The 14,576-nt window shown below is 41.3% G+C and overlaps 1 protein-coding gene across 1 annotated transcript; it reads left to right on the top strand.

Annotated features, from left to right (window-relative positions):
- The first annotated feature begins 629 nt into the window (after window positions 1-629).
- Window positions 630-14,289, top strand: oga (O-GlcNAcase). The gene is made up of 18 exons (XM_056395465.1): window positions 630-1,168; window positions 1,907-1,958; window positions 2,070-2,167; window positions 2,371-2,501; window positions 2,619-2,790; window positions 2,889-2,987; window positions 3,103-3,387; window positions 3,502-3,660; window positions 3,835-4,025; window positions 4,384-4,659; window positions 4,767-4,970; window positions 5,402-5,576; window positions 8,601-8,686; window positions 9,778-9,882; window positions 10,295-10,386; window positions 10,472-10,664; window positions 10,784-10,943; window positions 11,536-14,289. The coding sequence occupies exons 1-18, from the start codon at window positions 1,003-1,005 to the stop codon at window positions 11,670-11,672; spliced, it is 2,781 nt and encodes a 926-aa protein (XP_056251440.1). The 5' UTR covers window positions 630-1,002; the 3' UTR covers window positions 11,673-14,289.
- The last annotated feature ends 287 nt before the right edge of the window (window positions 14,290-14,576 follow it).

The following is a 14,576-nucleotide window of genomic DNA, read 5'->3' as shown; positions in this document are numbered from 1 at the left end:
GTTAATTACTCTATTAGAAATTCTGTGTAATTATGTAAAAGTATAATTGGACATGTCCCCGTGATTTAGAACAAAGCGTGTACTTTGCTGACACAGGAAGCACAGGCTCAGGTCAAAACAGATGAGTAGCACCTCCCCTCTGTTGAATGTGCTGTTGGAGCTCAGCTGCATACCTAATATGGACTGGAATCTCAAGATATTAGAAAGCAGTAGAGATAGTCAACACAGTCAACGGAGCAAGTCAATGTGGTAAACTGGTGTTGAATTTTCTGATTTCAGGAATTCTGTGGACTATTATTAATCTGGTTTCTTGATAACTCAGTGCAATGTTATTGCTTTCATTTATCACAATTAAATAAAAAGTACAAATTATTAAATGTTTGTGACACCATGTATCGTAATGAAGATATTTTGTTCACTTGCGAAGTCTGTCATTTGACTTCATTCATCAATAGTCCGTTTGCTGCAATGAATGATTACAAAAACAATTTTAACTTTTACAACGTTGGGTACGTGCTGATGTTTTGAGTTGCAGGGTATAAATGTCATCTATCTCTTTGCTATGGTGACATCTTTGCAGTGTTTTGTCACGGAGATCTAGTTTTGACTGGTTTAATCTAGTCCCAGGAGCATGCGCACTCGGTGTAAACAGGAAGAAACGACTAAAACCAGGGCAAATCTACCATAAAGAGAAGAAAATGATCGGAGAAAACCGACCGAACGGCTTGTTCTTCTTTAAATATTAACCAACATAAACGATGTCCTATACCACCTGTTAGCAATTTCGATTACATCTTGTAGAACCAGTGACTACATTTTGGACAGTTTTGATAGACTCGCTGATACCGTACGCTAGCTAACGTTAGACAGACAGTGACGCGATCTATTTCCTCCAGGTTTTGCTTGGTTGAATCTGCTGCTTAACTACATTAAAAAAAATTACTCGGTGCTTTCTGCATTCTTCTGAGTTTGTTGGGTTTTCGTCGAGGGAAATCTCTAACAATGGTACAGAAAGAAAAAACGTTAGAGGCGCCTCAAGTGGAGGGCGAGCCGAGCCCCAGCCCAGTCTCCGGAGATTCTTGTGCCGAGGCCCCTGGCCCAGTGGAAGAGTCCAGCATTGGAGTCGAGCCGACGGGTCACAGAAAATTCATAAGTGGAGTCGTGGAAGGTAATATCGATTATATAAGACTACAACATTCAAGTCTGACGTTTGATCCGCTTGTGGTCTGCATGCAGTCATATATAGGCCATCAAAATGCTGCAGCAATCCTCCTTCCTGAGGGACATGATTATTGGTATAAACTAGAAATAGTCAAGTGTACAAATTATAATCAATTTTCAATTGTCTAATAACACAAGGGAAGATTGAACAAAAAAACATATGTTGCAAGCTTTTCAAATCAATCGTGAATGCAGATTGTAATTCAACATTGTCGCATGTTGTTGACGGGCAGATCGTTGAATTTATATTGAATTACCACAGGTATTAACAGGTGATCTGTAATTCCAGTGTTGATCACAAGGATTCATGTTGATAGTAATGTGCCAAACAAAAATACCAAACACTGACAGGTTACACCATTAAGAGGAAGAATGATTTGCTTTTGTTACTGTCATTATACAAATTGTGTTTTGTGTAGTTTGGACTATTAAGCCATACTCTTCACCTCTAGTAAACTGGCCATTTGTCATACTGTTGACAACTCCTGAACAAAATGGTTAATACAGAAAAACTGTAACAGTCAAAAAAAACGTAAAACAAATGTCTAATGGCCCTAACAGCCCGGCCCGCAACTAGGGGCACATTGTTAGTATCAGTAAAAGCAGGTCAATATGCACAGGAAATTTTGTTGATTACCAGCACTGCAGACTGCATGGGAACTGAATGTATTGTTTACTGATGCAGGCTTTTACGGTCGACCATGGACAATGGAACAGAGGAAGGAGTTGTTCAGAAGGTATGATGAACTATCTGAATTATTTAAGCATGCATATTCTTAACATTCGTGGCTGTATATCTAGATGATTTCAGTTGCTATACTGAGTTTGTACAACACTGCATTTCACAGGCAGCAGAAATGGGGACTGAATACATACCTTTATGCACCCAAAGATGACTACAAACACAGAATGTTCTGGAGAGAGCTTTACTCAGTGGAAGAAGCAGGTGACTTTTCAGAACATTTCTTGGGATTGGCTGTCTCGGGGCAAGGAAACTGAACAATATCTGGTTATCTAAGTTTAATGACAGTCTGCGTATTCCAGTGTTAAACCTGTTTGGAATGTGATTCTATCTCTGATTTTACATAAATCGTTATAAAAGCACCAAAATGTATTCAGTGAGTGATCCCCCCCCCAACTTTCTTCTAGAGCAACTTATGACTTTAATTGGTGCTGCTAAGGAGCATGGGATAGAGTTCATCTATGCCATTTCCCCTGGACTAGACATCACCTTCTCCAATCAGAAAGAGGTTTCTGCACTCAAGAGGAAACTTGATCAGGTATTGCAAGATTTCGTGTGACAGGAGCATGGACAATGTGTTAAAACTCTTGATAGAACAATTCCATACATCTTACCTTCTGCGTTCATTTCAAACCCCCTTCTCTTTCCCCCTCAGGTTTCTCACTTTGGCTGCAAGTCATTTGCCTTACTTTTTGATGATATTGACCACAACATGTGCCCTGCTGATAAAGAGGTGTTCAGCTCATTTGCACACGCTCAGGTTTCCATTACAAACGAAATCTACCAGTACCTGGGAGAGCCCGAAACCTTCCTCTTCTGTCCCACAGGTGCCTCAGTTCTTTGTTTAAATCCATCCACATTTTACACAAATGGTTGATCCATTTATTTATTCATTATTTTTTTTTGTTTGTTTCTTGAAATATAGAGTACTGTGGGACTTTCTGCTACCCAAGTGTCTCTCAATCCCCCTACCTCCACACAGTAGGAGAGAAGCTCCTACCTGGCATTGATGTGCTATGGACAGGTGAGGCTAACACAGTTTCTTGTCAACGGACTAACACCATTACTATTGTTAAACATACAGTCATACACGTTAGAGAAGTAGATGGAATGTTAAACTCTGATGTGTTTTTCTGCAGGCCCCAAGGTTGTGTCCAAAGATATTACAGTGGAATCAATTGAGGAGGTGTCAAAAATCCTAAAAAGAGCCCCAGTGATCTGGGACAACATTCACGCAAATGATTATGACCAGAAGAGGCTTTTCTTGGGTCCATACAAGGGGCGCTCCACAGAGCTCATCCCCAGACTGAAAGGAGTCCTCACCAACCCAAACTGCGAGTTTGAGTCCAACTTTGTAGCGATCCACACTCTGGCCACCTGGTACAAGTCTAATATGAATGGCGTGCGCAAGGATGTGGTCATGAGTAAGTATGATTCTGGTGAGGGTACAGTGTGATCCCTCTGTATGGCGTTACATTGTCTTGTGGTATCGGAACACAGGTCATTTATCATTGCTGTGTTTTTCTGTGTTTGATTAGCGGACGGTGAGGACAGCACAGTGTCCATCCAGATCAAGTTAGAGAATGAGGGCAGTGATGAAGAACTGGAGACAGACATGCTCTACAGCCCACAGCTTGCTCTAAAACTGGCTCTCACAGAATGGCTTGGGGAATTTGGTGTGCCTCATCAATACAACAGTACGAGCAGTCCCATTATGATGTCATATCTCTATGCTAATGGTTTTATTTTATTATTAATTCTGAGCAGTATAACTTGAAGTAGGCTCATAACATCGTCATTGATAGCCTAAAATTATAGTTTTATGTCAGGCTCAAGAACACAATGTAGTAAAACTGTACTCTGTCTGTCAGGCCGACAGGTGCCTCAGAGTGGTGCCAAGGGCACAGCCATCGACGTGTCATCCATGGCTGCTCCCTCTCTCTGCTCCTCCACAACAGTCACGACTGTGTTCCAGCAGCCCATCATGTCTCCAGCCATGCCGCCTCTCTGTCTGGATCCACTCTCACACTCCATGGCAAAAAGACCTCAGGAGGTAGAGGAGGTGAGGTTTATTGTTATTCACAGAGAATTGTACCATTTTAATAACCTGCATGAGTACTGCACGCTTCTCAGAGGAATCAGGCTTTTCTATTTATGTGAATATATTGTAATTTATACAGTTAAAATTACTTATTAGGCACTTGATTAAATAAGCAACTGACTATATAATGACTGCTAGTAGTCCTGCACACCCCTCAGTTCTTTTGAATGCCTTCTGATCAAGTTCTTTGCTCATTTTTTTTTTTCTAATTTGTTTGGTAAAATACAGAAAATTCATTTTCTTTCTTTATCATTTGTTTATTGGAGAGGAAAGCATCTGTCAATGGTTCTTCAAGTATTTTTATACTGCACCTGTGCAGGTGGAGGTGGAGAAGAAGGATTCAGATGAGGAGCCCATGGAGATGGTGGTTGAGAAGCAAGATGAGCCCGAGGCTGAAGCTGAAGCGGACCCAGAGGGGAAGCATGTTGGTCCCATCTTAGCTGAGAAGATGGCTGAGGACCTGAAGCCCATGGATACAGACAAGGAGAGTCTGACAGAGTCAAAGTCCCCTGAAGAGTCACTCCAGGAGGACTCTGGGAGTGATATTGCTCCTATGCAGACAGATGATCAGCTCAAACAAGTTCCGCAAACATTTGTGAGTTTTTTTTTTTTTTTTTTTTTTTCTTCCTCTTATGTCTGAAATTGAAGACAAAAAAACTTTGAGTTCCCCACAGAGTTAACTTAACTGGTTTGTCTCCTCAGGATGTGTTTGTGCCTGGGCCCAATGAGAAGCCCCTGTTCACAGCAGAGCCCCTCACACTCGAGGACCTGAGCTTGCTGGCAGAGCTCTTCTACCTGCCTTATGAACATGGACCCAAGTCCATGCAGATGTTAAAGGAGTTCAACTGGCTGCGCGCCAACAGCAGTGTCGTCAGTGTCAACTGCAAGAGAAAGGAAACTGAAAAGGTGGGTTAATACACTGAAATAAACCCGTGGACTGATTAAGAAGTAAGAGAAAGGGGTCTGTCTGAAAAAACTAGTTCATCATTTACTGAACTTCCTTATGGTAGTGTTCATTGCTGAAAACAAAATGGTGGATGTGTACTACCCATACTGCCCATTGGGTGGTGTGGTTATGACAGGAGATGGAGTGTGCCTGCACCACAGAGTACTGTGTTCTGTGCTCCCCCTTATTAAACCACCAGTCTTCTCTTTGAAGTTTGCTTATCACAGTCAGAAAAGTTCAGAGTTAAATAATAAGATGAATGATGTCTTGTCCAAATTATCATGTCACAATGGGGCAGCAAATAAAACAGAACCATTGTTTTTATCATAAGTAACAGCTGTGCGTCTTTTCTCAACATTGTTTGTTCTTATTTCCAATCACTGTCTGGCAGGTAGCAGAATGGCAATTAAGGGCAGAGAAGTTTGAGGAGATGTGCTGCTCCGTCATCCAGATGTTCACGCGGCTGTCCAATTCAGCCAACCGCACCATCCTGTACGACCTCTACCCTTACATCTGGGACATCAAGAGCATCATTTCTATGGTCAAGTCTTTTGTCCAGTGGCTAGGTATGTATGAGGGGAACCATGAGCTGCTTTCTCTTAGAGCGCAGTAGCATAGCAGTAGTCTGATCAAGTCTGGTAATCCTGACTTTTGTCGTTTTTAGAGACACATTTACTATTATATAAAAAAAAAAAAAAAATAAAAAAAAAGTCAGATTATATAAAGAAAAAGCACTTTTTATGATTGATTGTTTAACTGCATGGATTATGTTGCAGTCCAGTGCTATGTAGTTTAGTGAGGCAAATTTGTAATACACTTATCTTGCTCAGTCTGCTTAACAGATGGTAGTATTACTGATCACAAACTTACAGAAATATGGCTCTTAGAGAAATATGACATAGAGAAATATGGCCATCACCTGTATACAGGGTGAGAATCCGAGTAGTGTCTAATACCATAGCAAAGATCAGGCCAGATGCATCACCTCTTAATAGTTACGATTCTATGAATTGCTCTTGTTTCACACATGTTGTTTGTTTTCTCTCTTTTTCTTTTTTTTTTTTTGTCTGACTGAATGCCGCTTGCACTGCTAGCATCGTCCTTATTTATTCCATAACAAGCTGCTCCATTTTGGTGATATGTAAACTGGGTCTCTGTGGCAAACGTCCCAGCAGGGTTACTGCTGCTTGCTGTGTATCCAGTAACATCACTGCTGCATTCCCACACAGACACACTTGCTTCCATCTCTCTGTCTGTGGGGATGGGTGCCAGGGGGACGTCCCTACCCCCCCCCCCACTTCCTCCTCCTCCATGCCCTAGCGCGCACGCGAGCTTGGAGAGCAAGTTGACTGACTGACTGTGGAAGGCCATTCTTGTGCATAAACTCAATCAGCTAGTTTGAAGATGAAGCGTATGGATATATTACAGGAAGTTTTGTGTTGTTGCCTCACTGAGTAGTCTCTACACTGAGGCTGCACTGTGATGCACTCAGCCTTGTGATAACATCTCCATCTTTTTTGGAGTGTTGTTTTGAATATTCTGAAGCACCAGCATGGCCTGTAGGTTACTCCCTGTAACCCAGTTTCATTCACAGGTTTCTGTCCTGTCCGGCTATATGGTAAAGCTGAGGACTCTAGCCCACAGTACACAGCAGGCAGCATACCCGCACTGGCAAAGCCACATCAAAACTCCACACTACTGATTTATTGCATCAGTAAATAATTGTAACCACTCTAGCAACATTGTGGAGTGTACAAATATATAGCTATCTTTGAATATTCTTCTTAATAACTGGAGTGTTGTTAAATGCCTAACTGTTGACTTCTGCTGTTGCTATTAGCAGGTTTTTACATCAGTCCCCATGTCTTCCCTTTAATAGAAGCTGTGCAGCCGGCACTCAGTCACAACCTCCCTGGTTATTGTACTGAGAACACTTACTAATAACAATTTTCTACTGTTTTCTCCCTTCACTATGTACAGATGGAAGAATCCACAGTACAAGTTTCTACTGCTATTGGATCGACAGTGGCCGATGTATGCCCAGTGCAGGCGTCTCGTTCTTTTGTTCATGTTTGAGACAGATTTATGTTTTTTTTTTTTTTTTCTTAAACTAGATCTATAAATGTAAAAGATTGATTTGGAGGAAAGGAAGCAGCCTTCCGGATGAAGTCACATTTTGGGCAGCGATTTAGCTTTGAATCCTAAGTGTTAACTCCCAAATTTCTCTCTTTGGCAGCTTCTCTCTAACATGTTTTTTTGTTTCTGTCAGTAGGCCTATAGAAAAGGCTCAGACCAGCCTGATGCACCTACTCAAGGGAATTTACACTTGGCTTTGAAATTTAACCATGGCACATGATCCTCATCCTACTCAGGGATATATTTCTGACTGTGTAGTTACGATCATTGTGTTCACACACACGTTGGTTGGACCATGCAAGAGCAAGAGTTGCATGTTCTCTGCAGGACTGTGATTGTGTTAAGACGATACAGTCTGAATAGATAATTCAGGTGGAAGTGAAACCACTAAGAGATCATTCTTTTGTCCCGTTTTTGTGGTGGTTAACTTTGGGAAAGCAAGTTCAGAGTTCCTTCCCGTGGGTGCATCTGCATGCTGTGTTGTGTCAGCTCGTCAGAGGAATTGCATTAGGTATCAGGGCGAGGTTCATATTTGAGGCAGTGTTAGGTGTCCTGCCCGCGCGCTGCATTTGTCTGGTCACATGACAGGACTCCTCATCAACCTGGGTTAGACTTTGTTGAGAGCCACATTAATGCATACAAACTCTTAAGAGGCCTGAGTGCTTTAGATATATACTCCTTTTTTATATGCTTTGTCCCCTTTATCTATTTCATCTGTGGTTTGTCTGACTTTGGCTTTTAACAGAAAGCTGAGAGGCCCTTTAACACAGTGAATGCTCATGCTACCTCTCTCTCGCGGTCTGTCTCCCTGGTTTGATGACTCATGCTCCCTAGTCATGTGACGAGGCAGATAAGATGAGAATGTGACTTCACACGGGGTGCTAAGATCAGTGGGGTGACGGCAGCTGAAGCTTACTTTTGTAGTCTATAGGCAGTACAGGTTTTGGCTCTGAAGGTCAGTACAATATTTATGGAGTCTGTCAGCTTTTCAAATGATTATCACCCTTATTGAAACACCAAAGGGGGCTGAACTGCACTTGACTCTGTTCTCTCTTCAGTTTTTGATGGAGAATGCGTTCCACTGCATGAAAGATTTATTTCTAAATACCTGCATACCATGTTATGTGGAGCAGTGTGACGTGGTTTATTGACACAGTGTTGTCATTTGTTTTTTGAACAATTAATATCGTGGACCTGATTCTTTGCTACAAACACGTAAGCTTTAGTTGCTTGAGCCCCATTTTACCTTAAGATCTTTCCTCTGAATATAATTGATCTATTCCAAATTAGGTCCTTTTTTATGTTTTAATGATTAAAACAAAATAAATTTATTTATATGGATTATGCTAATAGATACATATGACCCCCTTCCTCCCCATCTCCCCATTCCCTTCATCTGTGTCAGAGAGCCCCATCCTGTGGTAACAATGTCCGCTTGGCTCTGCTCCTAACAGGGTGTCGTAGTCAGTCCTCAGCACAGTTCCTTAGAGGAGACCAAGAGCCCTGGGCCTTTAGGGGAGGTCTAGCAGGAGAGTTCCAGGTATCTAATGCACTGAATTTACAGCAATCAAATGGAAAAAAAAAAAAGAGTGTTGTGAGCAAAGACGACTATGGTAATGTGTGCGTAGGTATGAAGGGCTTTGGTCTGTCAAAGGTGAGCTGATTGGAATGGGTCAGGCTTCTTAAAATTTGAGTTCCATCCCCTTCACTTGTTCGCCAAAGAAGTTCATGGCCTTGTATTACTTTGGGATATTGTCAGTCTGTGTGAGGGGAATGGGTGACCTGAAACCCATCCTGACAAAACAGGTTTACAGCCAGTGTTTGGCATGATATTTTCTGATTGATTAATTTCAGTTTCTTTCAGCAACTGCCCAAGGAGATGCTGCTTTTCCCTGGCGCACGCAGCGCAAGCGAGCATGGCTAGGTTTTATTTTCATGACATCTCATTTCTTTGCAGGAAAGCACAGCGCACAAATTACCAAGCCAACCCTTTGCAAGCGCACGCACAAAGCATCGCAGCGCCAGCGAGTACGCAAGCATGTTTGCAATGGGAAAACTCCATGATCAAACACAGCTGTCCAGCCTCAAAGTAACATCTCCATCCTTGGAGAATAGCAAGACTCATGATGGCAACTGAAGTGCTATTGAATGACTCAGTTAGCTCACATTTAATTTGCCTCTTTGGTTTTTTTCCTGGAGTTCTCTCTGTCTCTCTGCGCCAGCATCATTATTTTTCTCAACAGGAGGGTCCTGCGCAGCGAAATATTGCGATGCCTTACAAAAGGGAAAGGAGCATCTCCTTCAGCCAGTAAAACCTTAGTCAGACCAAAATACCACCCTTTATTATATTTGAGAAGCAAATATGTATGTGCTTGTTGTGCTATGCTCCTTTTAACAAAAATGAGAAACGTGATGTTTGCTCTTGTTGTCCATTGTCAGATCAACAAGGAACATCAGTTTATATCTTCTTTTTTTTAAATATTTGTCATTCCAAAGCATTTTGCTCTCTTCTATAGTTCCTTTTGGTTTGACAGCGGCTCAACTGTAGCAAATGCACAGTGAGGCAGTCAGCCAAAGCAGCACACCGCCTTGTCTCAGTGAAACTGAACCTGTTTCTTTTGATGCCCACAGAGATTGTTGCCAATAGATGGTGCAAACGATCTTTTCTACCAACCTCCACCTTCAATGCCAACCTCCAAAATCTATTCCATAAGGCCATACTTTCCCAAAGATGAGGTAAGATGTTTGTGTGTTTAGAGTTGCCCTTGTCGCCTTCATTTTGCCAGAAGTCATGTATTTTGTCCTTAAGTGCCAAAAGTTACTAAGCATTAATAATGTTTATTAATGTACGGTTGAAGAATTGATTTTTACCAGTTACAAGTGTTCCCAGCAGACCTGACCTAGTTTAAGCTTGGAATGTTTTGCTCCACAATGCTAATGCTAATGCGCCGCAACTGTTCTGTATATCAGCAAATATATGTGCTGAATGTAAAGGCAGCTTCAGACTGTGTTTTTCCAAAATTACTTTATGCACATTACGTTTCTTTGTGGAATTTTCTGGGTTATGCTTTGGCTTGTATATCCAATGTTATGAGGTGTGTCAACTCATCCACCACAATAACAGGTGTATCGATCCTTCTTTTTGCAGGGTGCAGTTTATAAAATCTGTAAAGAAATGTACTGTGAAGGAATGGAGGATGCACCTTTCTCTGATGACGATCCTGACCTCATAGGAGACAGGTAAGGATTTATGTGTTTGTAATCAGCCCAGACTAAAGACTGTACAAACCACATGGCTGACAATATCCTTACTGTTTGCTCACAGGTTAGTGGGAGGTCTCCTGACACTGAGCTCAGACTATGGGTTTGTGCTCGAGGATGATGAAGGGATCTGCGGTTATGCTCTTGGAACTGTGGATGTCAAGCCCTTCATCAAGAAATGCAAGTTGAACTGGATTCCCTTCATGCAAGAGAAATACCACAAGCCTGACTGCCAGAAGGATCTCACAGAGGCTGAGGTAGGGTCTTAATCCATCTTTCTTACCATCATTAATCCATATCAGGTGGATTGACTGTGTGGATTGTGTCTCCTATTGTTGAATTTTTATTTAACCATGTCTGTCTGTCGTCCCTGTAGAAGATGATGCTGAGTTTCCACGAAGAGGAGGAGGGTCTTCCAGACTCTTTCCTCTCCAACTTCCCCTCTCTCATTAAGGTTGATATTCACGCCAAGGTCACTGACCCCAGTGTGGCCAAAAGCATGATGGGATGTCTTCTATCTTCTCTAAAGGCCAACGGTAGGTGGCGGTCATGATCAGTTATGACAACAATGCTCATTGATACTGCTTGTACTAACTACAGAAAGAACATATTGTATTAGTTTTATTAGTCATGTTAGGAACAGGCTGTTAGAATATTTAATTTGACTTAAGAAAAAAAAGTGTAAATCAGTACATGTGTTTCAATGAGTGTTACTTCAGCTGCGTCTTTAAAGCTGAAAACAAGCAGGCTCAGTGATCTTATCTAGCTGTACTGTGAAAATGAGACCAGAGTCCAGAGCTCGGTTTTCAGAAGACAGTTTATCGATGTAATGATAAAATGCATCCCTTTTTTGATTAGGACCTTAAGTGTGGATGTTCTGTTTGTCTATTTTAATGTCTGTTTAGCAAGTAATGTAAATCAAAGTAGAAAAATGCACCTGGAGCTATCAAAGCACCAACCAAAATAATCTCTTCCTGTGACGGAGTTCTTGAACCGATTTATTAGCGTTCAGGGATGCAGTAGAGGATTATTGTCAGCTGAACACCATATTTGGCAAAACTGGTTTTTGGGAACATTATTTTTAGGATTTTATTTTTTACTGACATAGTTTTTATCTTTCGCTTCCAGGGTCCCATGGTGCATTTTGCAAGGTTCGTCAGACTGATAAGAGAATGTTGGACTTCTATAGTAAGCTGGGATGCTTTGAAGTGGCCAAAATGGAGGGCTTTCCCAAAGACATCATCATTATGGGACGCAGCCTATGAAGAAACGTCCTGCTACAATGAAAGACAGAGAGAGCAAGTCAACGCGGCTCAAACATGTTTGCTACCTTCATGAGAAAAAACTTCCATGATGATTTTATACTACATTACCATCTGGGCTAGCCCCGGGAGACCTCTTTTTAGGATTTGTGTACAGAAGCACAGCAGTCGCACACACAGATTCCCTGTGCTGCCCTTAAATGCTATGGCTCTGTTGGATTCAGCAGATCCGAAGCTAAAAGGCCGAGGAGTGATGTGTAGTCAGATGATTTGAGCCAACATGGAAGAGTGGCACTCCAGCACTGATTTCTGGGGTCCCACTACTCATATACCTCCAGGAGGCAGGAAGCGATAACTCCATAAGCCTTTTACTGATTTAATCCAGTAGCCATTACATGGATTTTGCCCGCATGCCCTAACGCAAAGTGTCTGTATCTGAAATGGAGGCAGAGCTGTGAAATGAGGGCGGCCTGTATCTCAGGTAGTGGCTCACTACCCCCACGTCCTGCTTTCCCAGCTTTGACGTAGAGAATAGCACAGCTGTCGACATAAGTAGGACACCTTTATACAGGATGTGAGGTGCTATGTGAGAGTTTGCCTTTCATCATCACATCATGGTATTTCCAGTTCCTCCACAATAGACATGGAGAAAAATGCCTTTTAAGTGGCGTATTTCTAACAAAACGTAATGTGAAATGCTGCGTCTGCACACGAGGAGGGTGAAACATTGTAGCTTTCGGGGTTCATGAAACCCTTGATAGAAGATCGTCACAGACCAGCAAAATATTTGTTGAGACTGTTGAAGACTCAACCGGGAGGCCATCTGAATTTCTGTTCAAGTAGTAGTAGTAGACATTTGGAAAGCAACAGAAAAGCTTCCACGAGTTTACAAACATGGTTTCTGTTTCTGTTCAGCGCTTTGCTTTTGGCAATTTGTTTCTTTTTTTGTGATTCAGCAGTTCTTTTGCTTATTTCCCCTTTGAGCTATTGCCTTTTGGTTCATTGCCTTTGGATTTTAGGTTTATATTGCAGACCCCTAGTGTCTTTTGTGTAAACGCTGTCAAACATGTGTCAGATAAAACTAGAGAAGAGTGATTTTGAACATTGGCCTTGTTGTTGCTTAAATTCCAGAGACGTAGTCTGACATTGACAGTCACATGTCTTAGTTTTTTGCCCTGCCGGATCCCAAACTTTAGCACAGACATCCTTCAGTGAACCCTAGCCCTGACTGGTGGGGATATCGCTGTCAGAGAAAGCTCAGACTAGCTCAGTCTAGTTAACTTATGTAAAATTACTAAATGTTATGGAAATTTTAAGTTTTGTCTTTTATAAGTTTGTGTAAGTAGTTACAATGTCAAGTTTACTTGTATACACAGGTCCTCTTTGAAAGAATGAAAACCAAAATCAACATTTCCTGATGGCAGTATCCAGTGGGACCAAAATCCTGGTATTCTGATCTGCTCTAGAAAAACATTTTTCAACAATTCACATTGAAATTACATGAGGTGAAATGATGTAAAATCATAAAAATACAGAAGCATTAACCTCCCACTGTCATAAAGCTGCTCAGCTCTTCATAACCACTAATCCAAGACTTGTAAATCAACCTGGACTGCAGTTGCAGATGTGCCATGCTATAAATCATTGGTAATGGTGAATAATCAGTTTACACCTGTCATTCGTCTTCCCACCCTGCTCTGTTCTCAACATTGCACACTCTCAAACGAATGTCCTCTCAGTTGAGCCTTGGCGAGCGCACTAAGGATCGCCGAGGCCGTTAAATCCTGTCACCAAATGTCACCAAAGTGGCACTGACTCCCACACTGTTGAACTGTATTTGTGGGGGTGTGAAGCAGATATTTCTAGGCCTTTTACTATGTGTCCGTTGAATGTTTGATATTCTGACGCATTTCCCATTTGTTTTTGTAAATCTATATAGTTGATTTAAAAAAAGAAGCACTTTGACTATAGTTAGGAGTGTTCTGTTGGTTACATGAGGATCATCAGTTGCTCTTCAGTAGCTGCCTGCCAATGTGATGTTTTGATACTGTGTACATTCATAATGTGCATGAGGTGTATTGGATTTGCTGTGGCAGTCATTAGAATAACCTCATCTTATGCTACAAAGAGGAGGAAGCATGCCACTCACCTCTATGAGCATAATACTGTAGTATGTAGACAGTCTGTTAACACTGTCAATCATAAAGTGTTATTATTTTGTATATCTTTATTGAAACTGTTGCTTGCAATTTGTTTTTCTTCACGGAAAACAAAATGCTGGCCTTGTTACAATGCCCTGTCCTGTACAGCCGTCCTACCTGGCTGTTTTTCAGCAAGGTGTGAAACTCACTAACAGATCTTCTGTTCGTCTCCTGAAACAACAGCAGAATTTTCACACTTGTTTTAAATGGTTAATTTTGCAGTTTTCCGACATTCTGACTTTCTCCTCTGCCAAGCGGGTTTGATAGAAAATGGGCTGTGACTAAGAGAAAGGGCTCCAATTGTACGTTTTGATTATCTGAGTTTAAAGGGGACGGGGATCATACAAATGTCAGTTTACCAATGTAAAATTTGTATGTAAAATACATAAGATTAAAAACTAATAAATCATAATAAGTTACTTTGTTCTTTTGTGTGTTTTGTGCCATTTCTTTTCAGTTTCTGTTTTGACAAAGTAAAGGAAGGTTGTTCCTGTACATATAGAAATATTAAACTATCTCCATTACTAAATACACTGGATAAGGCACAGCTCTCAAAAAGTTAATCTTGGTTCAATATCTCTGTTAGGGTTTTGACACACATTATTTCATTATTCCTGAGGCAAGCCCTTGTCTGGTGGATTTATTGTTAATTTATTATATTGTAATTTCTGTATTGAGTGGAATAATCTATGTACACCTGCTTCTT

This window comes from Seriola aureovittata, chromosome 14 (genome assembly GCF_021018895.1).
Source record: "Seriola aureovittata isolate HTS-2021-v1 ecotype China chromosome 14, ASM2101889v1, whole genome shotgun sequence".
NCBI classification, from domain to species: Eukaryota; Metazoa; Chordata; class Actinopteri; order Carangiformes; family Carangidae; genus Seriola; species Seriola aureovittata.
Note: the sequence above shows the minus strand (reverse complement) of the source record. Positions and strands in the feature narration are given on the sequence as shown.